The following is a 7464-nucleotide window of genomic DNA, read 5'->3' as shown; positions in this document are numbered from 1 at the left end:
CCTCCTCCGGGGGTTCGAACCCCCGCCGGGCCCGCAGCTCTGCCCCGCGCTCCTCCGCGGCCCAAACCCCCCGCTCCGAACGCTCCGCAGATGGCGAGCGGGCCCCCCCCGGCGCCACGCCCGCACCTTCCTCCCCTCCACCCCCCTCGCTCCCGCACCCGGTGCCGCCCACCCCGGCCCGCTCCCCTCAGGCCCGGCTTTGTCCCCGCGCGGCCCCGCCTCGCGCTTCACGCGGCCCGGGCGGTTCCCCCCCCCCCTCCTTCAAGCTCGCAACGGTAACCGCGGCCTTCCCCGCTCACCTTGCACAGCCCCGCCAACGGTTCCGAGGGGAAGCGGCCTACGGGCGGCGGGCGGGCAGGGGCCGGCGCCGCGGGCCTGGCGCGCTCCGTCCGCCTCCGTCGAACAAAAGAGCCCGGCCAGCCCCAGTGCCCGCCGCGCCGCACTGCGCCTGCACCGCGACCCGCACCCGCCACTATGCACTATGGGGGATGCAGTCCGCCGAAGTCAAACTAGGCCGTTGCCGCGGGGCATCATGGGAAGTGTAGGCCCCCGCCGCCTGCGACGCGGACTACAGCTCCCAGCGTGCCCCGCGCCGGCCGGAAGAGGAAGTGCCGCCCGCGCTATAAGGCCGCCGCGCCGCCGTGCGGTTTAAAGGGACCGCGTCCTGCGTGAGGAGGTGAGGGGGTTCTGAAAGAGGGAGGGGGTGGCTCTGGGCTTACCTGGGGGCCGGGACACTTGGTTCTGTGTGAGGACTCCGGAGCGGTAGGGGGAAAGCTGTATGCCTTGCTTTTGGGGCTGAGGCCTTGAGTGGGGACGGCCTCCGTTTTCCGATTTCGTGCTGGAAGGCGGTGCCCCCGCAGCCCCGAATCGCGACCCCCGGGGTGGAGGGGTGGTAACATCGGCTTCCCCCGAGGGCCCCGTTAATTCGGGTCTTAAGCAAAAGCCCCGAAAGAGGATTTGGCATAACTGCTTAAAGCTGCCCCAAAGCTGCCTTCTCCCTTCGGTTTATCAAGTGAAGATCAATTAACTCCAAATCAAGCTTAAATGAGATTATTTGCTGCTCGGTGCGAAAGTGTGGCCATGGGATGCGTGTGCTTTCCCACGTGTGAGCGAGCAGCCCTGGCCTCGTGCCGTGCCAGGCCTGGGGCTGTGCTCGGTCCCTCTCTGCCCATGGGTGGCACTGGGCCCTGTGGGGCTGCGGGGACCCCTCTCAGGGCAGCCCCATCCCACCCCATCCTAATCCATCCCCCCCTATGGAGCAGCGGCCACCAGCTGCCATCCGTGGTCTCCAGTCTCCCATAGCTGAGCAATCCAACCCCTCTTCCTAGCAGCTCTCTGCTATTCCGTGAGGGCCGTTTTCTCTCTTTTCCTCTCCCTGTTGTATGTTTGCCCTGGGCAGAGCGAGAAGCTCTGAAAGCAGCAGGGATCACAGCTGCATGGGAGAGCTGAGCGCCCGTTGCTGAGCCCGGCGGGGTGACTGGTGGCACATTTGGCTCCTTCTCTACCCTCTGTCCCCAGGGGGAGGATCACATGCGCTGAAATGTGGTCGGGTTTTTTCGGTAGGTTTCCCTTGCCCTCCCCCTTACAGCTCAAATTGGAAACAGCGGCAGCAGCAGCCTGACCCAGCTGCAGTGAGAGCTGTCACTGTGAGATACCCCAGGGCTGCCTGCGCTGGCCAGGCCTGGGCCTCCTGCTCTCTGCCCTTGGCTCTCCTGCGCTGTCCGTTCGCACCTTCTATGCTCTCCACATCGGATCGGATGAGTGAGATCTCACAAACCGGTGGAGCCAGATTTTTGAAGCGTGGATTGTGGCTCACCCCTCCCCTTGTCCCGGCTAAAATTAGCTCAGCCTTCAGAAGAGCTTTGCTTCACAACCAAGCGGATAAATAAAGGCTGGGCTCGCAACGCTACCCGGCACTTGGCAGCTCCCGTGGCCTAAAAGGCAAAGCTCCAGGAACTGGGAACAGGTGAAGGGTTGCTGTGCCTCTCCTCTCTGTGTCCCTCAGGAGCTGGGCTGTGTCCTGAGCCTCAGGTTCATCCCAGGGGCTCCAAATGTCTTGCACAACAAACCAGAGAGGTGAAACCAGGACATGTTTGGTCTGCCAGCTCCCCCTGATGAGCTCTCCTGCTCTGTGTGGTGCAGACCAGGGAAGGACGCTCGGCTGGGTTGGTCTGTGCTGTTATGGGACATGGGGGCTGTCTGTCTGTCCTCTCTCTTCCTCGCAGCGCTGGCACCGTGTCTGTGCTGTCATTGCAAAATAGGGATTACTGCAGGAGAATGCAATGGGGCAGCAAATCAGCTGGGGCCCAGCAGTGCCCGAGGGATGTGGTGGAGGAAGGGGCAGCTCATGGCAAAACCCAGCGGGCTGGGGGCACCGGGGAGCGCTGGGGAGCACTGGGGAGCACTGGAGAGGGTGGGAGCAGGGAGGGTAGCGAGGGCGAGCGGTTGCAATGCAGGCACAACATCTAACCGGAGGGGGAAACCGTGGTCTGGAGGTTGCTGCTTGTTCGGTTGAATTGTGTAAGAGCCGAGAGGAGCGGCGTTGTCTGTGTCTGGTGCTAATGGGAGACGTGCTGGGGCATGGCAGCGGGAGCTGGTCTGATCTCAGGGAGAGGAGCAGGCTCCTCTGGCAGTGGGAGGATGCTGGCTGGGGGGCGGCTGCTTTGCTTGTGCTGGGCAGGCAGCAGGGGGAGGCTGGTGAGAGGAGGAAGCTGTGATCGAAGCGGGGTTCTCTCCTCACCATCTGAACTGGCTGCCCTGGTGTTTCAGTACAGAACTGCCCATGCAGCGTGGGGAGGGGCTGGGATCTTCCATCCTTCTCTCTCATGGAGCTACAAGGAAAAGAGATGCTCCGTGTCCCAGTTCTGGTCATGGAGCAGCTTCCAACGTCCCCCAGCAGGAGCCTGGTGGGCTGCATGGCCCCTGGAGCATGTGGGAGGTTAATGCTGCTTTGCTCTCTGCCCTGGGGGCTGCTGGAGTTGGATGCATCCTCTTTATTTTGTGGTGGCTTACCGGATAGGATCAGCTGTGCTAGGCCTGGGGGCTGGAGAGGTGCTGCGGGGTGAGACAGAAACATGAAGTTCCTGGGGGCGTGTGGAGGACGTGGGGGATCCTGACGTCTGAGTGCTGGATCTCTTCTTACCAAATCCTTTTTCCTCTGTGCAGATGTTTCCTTCTTGGCTCTGGCTCTAGGATGTTGGAGGGCCGAGAGGAGGTAAGACGCCTCCTGGTGTGGTTTTATCTGTTCCTGGCTGGGGTTTGGCAATACAGAAGCCCTGGGCTGAGTGCTGCATTGAGGGGTGAGAGGTGCTGAATGCTGGGCAGGGGGGCAGGGCCAAGGGGGTGGATGGGGACGAGGCTGGGAGGTCTGCCCTGTGCTCAGGCTGTGTTTGTGCCCCAGGAGCTGACCACGGTGCGCGTTCAGGACCCTCGGGTGCAGAACGAAGGCTCCTGGAACTCCTATGTGGATTATAAAATCTTCCTCCATGTAAGTTGTGGTGGCTGGAAAGGGGGAAACCGCAGAGCTCACCTGCCTCGTTGCCCCTCAGTCGGGAGGATTATTTCTGTGCTTTTGTTTTTCATGCAGACCAACAGCAAGGCCTTTACTGCCAAGACCTCATGTGTGCGACGCCGGTACCGTGAATTCGTGTGGCTGAGGCGGCAGCTCCAGAAGAATGCTGGCTTGGTGTAAGCATGCCCTGAGCTCCCCGCTTTCCCCCACCTGCAGCCAGACACCGCATGTCCATTGCCCTGGGAATCTCACGTGCTCTCTGAGCAGATGTGGATAGAAACAGCAGAGGGGTGGCTTTCCCCAGACACAGATGTGGCATAGCGGCACTCATAGGATGCAGCTCAGCACAAAGCAGGGTGCCAGCTGCTGCCACCGTGGTGCCCCACGTCTTCTTGCTCTGGTGCTGGGGCGGTCTAACTCTGAGCTGCTGCCTCTGCTCTCTTCCTGCAGGCCCGTCCCAGAGCTGCCTGGGAAATCCACCTTCTTTGTGGGGAGCACAGATGAATTTATTGAGAAGCGGAGACAGGGGCTGCAGCAGTTCCTGGAAAAGTGAGTGAAGCTCTTGCACACCCCTCTGGGAGGGCAGGAGACGGTGAGAGGGAGGACGCAGCGCTCAGAAGATGCTGTTTGTGAGGTGGCAGTGGATGGGATCACCCTGGCAGTGTGAGCTGTCGGGCAGGGCTCAGAGTGCTCTGTGCTCCTGGGGACCTGCCTCACCCCTTTCTCTTTTTGCACAGGGTTGTGCAGAACGTTGTCCTCCTCTCCGACAGCCGGCTGCACCTCTTCCTGCAGAGCCAGCTCTCCGTGCCTGAGATAGAGGCATGCGTGCAAGGCCAAGGCTCGCAGACAGTGACAGAAGCCATCCTGCACTATGCCATGTCCAACTGTGGCTGGGTGCAGGAGGAAGAGAGCCGCCCTACGCTGCTGCCAGGAGGAGGCATGCACAGCAGGTAATGCAGGCAGGGAAAGACCGGCCTGGGGGCACCGCAGTGGGGCAGACCCCAGCTCTCTTGCTGTGCTCAGAGTTGCTCTGTGCTGGTTTTAGCAGACCTGGTACTGGCAGCACTCTGAGCCTTGCTACCCACACCTCCCCTTGCCTGTGCTTGCATGCTGCTTGCTTAGAAATGGCTGGTGTCCATGCAAGGGAGTTTAACTGTTAGGAAGTAACCCCTACTATGAAACGAGAGGAGCTGCCAGGCTTTCCAGGGACACCTGAGTGGTTTTTTGAGCTGCCTGTCGGATCCTTGTTACAGTCATTCAAAGGAATAAAGCTGAGCGTGTGTTCCCCAGCCCTACACACCAAGTGGGCAGCATTCCTGGAGCCAGGTGAGCAGAGGTGGATGTCACAAGCTGTCACCAGCATCTCCTGTGCTGCCCTTCAGGCTGCCTGGGAGGGTGACCTGTTCTGGCTGTAGCCAAGGCTTAGCAGAGGAGAGCTTGAGTCTCCCAGAAAAACTTAAGCTGAGATTTACAGAGGTCTTTGGATGCATTCCTTTCTTAATCTCTGTGTGGCGAGGAGCCTTTGAGCCTTCCAGAACGCAGACTTTCTGTGCATCTTGTCTCGGTCCTTGCAGTGTGCAAGGCATGTCTCACACCCATCACAGCTGCAGAGCACTTGCTGTGTGGGTGGGAATTAGCCAGACATCTCCCTGCAGGGGGCTGCCTCCTCGCTGCCAGTCAAGGGTTTTCTGTACCTGGGAGAGGAGAGCACCCTCCATTTGTCACCTCTGCATCACCCACACATGGGAGTCCTGCAGGTGCAGGTTCCCTGGCAGCACGGTGTGCCTGGCAGAGGTGCTCAAGGAGCACAGGGATGCAGAGCCTACTGTGCAAGAGGCTGTGTCTCGCCTTCTGCACCACCCATTGCCAAGTGCTTTTTCAGCTTGGTTTTCAACGAATGGAAAGAAAAAGAGGTATCTGGACTCCAGCAGTCTTTAAAATAGAGCTCTTTTTGCTTTAAGGAGGGGGCTTGGGGGAGCACAGCAGCCTGAGCTAACGGGTAGGTATGCAGGTGCTGTGGCTTCATATTCCTTGCTGCTGCCAGCACCATCTGCCTCTTGCTGGTGGCAATGCCCTTGTGTGCAAGCACAAGCAGCCGCTGCAGGGGTGCCAGTGCTCTGACTGTTCTCTCTTTTCAGCTGTGCCAGCCTGGGGGCAACACAGGGGCTGAGCTGCCTGGAAACCCTCCCGCACTGGAGCGACTTCGGCATGGATGAAGCGCACTCGGACAGCCCGGATGAGCCAGCAGAGCCCTTGGGTGGACAGCAGGAGATGCAGTAAATGGCTCGAGCGACCTCGCCTGCCTTCCCCGGGTCCTGCAGCCCTCTCTGGAGGAGGCACTGCTGGCTGAGCCGGGGGGAGGCCGGGCTGGCAGGACTGGGGCTGCGCTGGGAACACGGCCTTGTCCTTGGCTCTGTGGTGTCCGGGGTTTGTGTGCTCCCTCCCTGATGACTCTCAACTATCCTTGATGTCCCAGGCAGCGTGTTTGTGTAGCTCTTCTCTTCAGAGAAGACATCTAGTGGCTAGTGAAACCTGTGTTTGTTATTCCCGTGGCCTTTGCTCTCCAACTGGAGCAGTAGCAGGGCTTGGTTAGGCTGCAGTGCCAGCATGGCCCTGCGTTCATGGCCCTGGGCAGGGTGGGATGTGCTGGCTTGCATCCCCCGTGATGTGTGCAGCCTCAGGCTGGGAGCAGGAGCTGGCTGCTGCCCAGCAAGTCCCTTTGGGTCTGCCCCTGCGCTCCCCTCTGCATGGAGGCTGCATTTCCCTGGAGACAGCTGTGCCGTGCAGCTCCCGGGGGCGGTGGTTTCAGCTGCATGAAACCCACTGCAGGCTGCAGATACTCTGCCTGCACCTGGGCCCTGCTGGCAGCGCTTGCCCCACGAGCTGCGTGCAGCTGGGACAAACAGAGACGAGCCCCCCAGGAACGAGGGAACAGTTTGTCTCCCCTGCCTGTTTGTGCAGCCCCCCCCCTTCCAGATGGGATCCTGGAGGAGAACAAACCTTTCCGCACCTCGATAGCACAGTGGGGAACATGGGAGCAACAGGGGAGGGGGCTCACAGCCAGGAGAGAACTTGCTCGGGGCGAAGCAGCACGCAACTGCCTTGGAGTGGGTGTCTGGCAGCGCTTGGGCCCTGGTTACTCTCGCTGCTGCTGCTCCCTGTGCTCTCCTGCACCTTTTCCTATACCCCGAGCACTGGTAGAGGCAGAGCTGACGTGCTCTGACTTGAAATAAAAATGAAGTAGAAGAGGCTTTGCTGCTTGCTGCCGATGTCTGTCCTTGCTGCGTGGGTGAAGGGAGCCAAGCAGGGCCGAGGCCAAGCTAATGGGAGATGGATGGCTGCAGGGAACGGGGCGGCTGACTGCACCTCTCCCTGCAGGGCTGACCCCGCTGGGGCAGCTCACCCAGAGGGGAGAGGGTCCTCGAAGCGGGGAGCTGCCGGTAGCAGCGGGCAGGGCAGGTGGAAGGGCCGCACTGTGCATGCTGTGGGGCTGAAGGTGGTGGTGGTGGTTTGTGGGGGAGGGGGGGGGGGTTGTCCCCACACAGAGGCTGGGGTTCAATGGGGAGGGAGGGTTGGAAACCCACCGTGTCGCAGCCAAAATGTCACGAGAAGTTCACGGTGAAGGCTGGCAGCTGCTGGCGCGCTGGAGTGCTGCTGCCATTGGCTGCCCCCCCAAACCCCCCCCCCCCTCCATCCATATTCATATCTGCTCATGAGCGTGCGGCTCCAAATGGCTCAGCTGCGAGGCCAGCTGTGGCCACAGACCGCACAGCGTCCTGCGGGCACCGCTCCCTCGGCCAGGGCTGCAGTCCCCGAGCACAGAGCTCAGCCTGGCACTGCCGCCCTGCTCCGGGCATCCCTCGCTCTACGCCCTGCCAGGAGCTGGCCAGCCCTGGGGCTTCCCTCTGAAGGTGATGGAGACACAGCGGCCCTGCAAGCAGAGCTCGCCCCCC

General features: G+C 61.2%; 2 protein-coding genes across 5 annotated transcripts in view; one reads left to right on the top strand and one right to left on the bottom strand.

Moving 5' to 3' along the window:
* Positions 1-450, bottom strand: part of CBX1 (chromobox 1) — a 7907-nt gene extending 7457 nt beyond the window's left edge. The window contains exon 1 of one of the 3 annotated variants that reach the window (XM_021377937.1): positions 300-450. The gene's annotated coding sequence lies outside the window, so the exon portion shown is untranslated. Of the gene's footprint in view, positions 1-158; positions 179-299 lie in introns of those variants that run through there. The other 2 variants (XM_021377938.1, XM_021377939.1) reach the window with 2 other exon arrangements.
* On the top strand, positions 580-6762 carry SNX11 (sorting nexin 11). Of its 2 annotated transcripts, none has more exons than XM_021377935.1 (7): positions 580-676; positions 3166-3214; positions 3401-3487; positions 3587-3687; positions 3962-4060; positions 4249-4461; positions 5650-6762. In XM_021377935.1, the coding sequence occupies exons 2-7, from the start codon at positions 3194-3196 to the stop codon at positions 5789-5791; spliced, it is 663 nt and encodes a 220-aa protein (XP_021233610.1). In that variant the 5' UTR covers positions 580-676; positions 3166-3193; the 3' UTR covers positions 5792-6762. The 2 variants fall into 2 exon arrangements, with proteins under 2 accessions (XP_021233610.1, XP_021233611.1); XM_021377936.1 differs by lacking the exon at positions 580-676 and adding an exon at positions 715-1966.

This window comes from Numida meleagris, chromosome 26 (assembly GCF_002078875.1).
Source record: "Numida meleagris isolate 19003 breed g44 Domestic line chromosome 26, NumMel1.0, whole genome shotgun sequence".
NCBI lineage: Eukaryota > Metazoa > Chordata > Aves > Galliformes > Numididae > Numida > Numida meleagris.
Note: the sequence above shows the minus strand (reverse complement) of the source record. Positions and strands in the feature narration are given on the sequence as shown.

What these genes read in the sequence shown, in the direction of transcription:
- SNX11 (XM_021377935.1), top strand. Translation starts at nt 3,194, where the DNA reads ATGTTGGAGGGCCGAGAGGAG. An exon ending in ATTATAAAATCTTCCTCCAT is followed by an intron (nt 3,488 to 3,586) that starts GTAAGTTGTGGT and finishes TTTTTCATGCAG; the next exon opens with ACCAACAGCAAGGCCTTTAC. An exon ending in CTGCAGCAGTTCCTGGAAAA is followed by an intron (nt 4,061 to 4,248) that starts GTGAGTGAAGCT and finishes CTTTTTGCACAG; the next exon opens with GGTTGTGCAGAACGTTGTCC.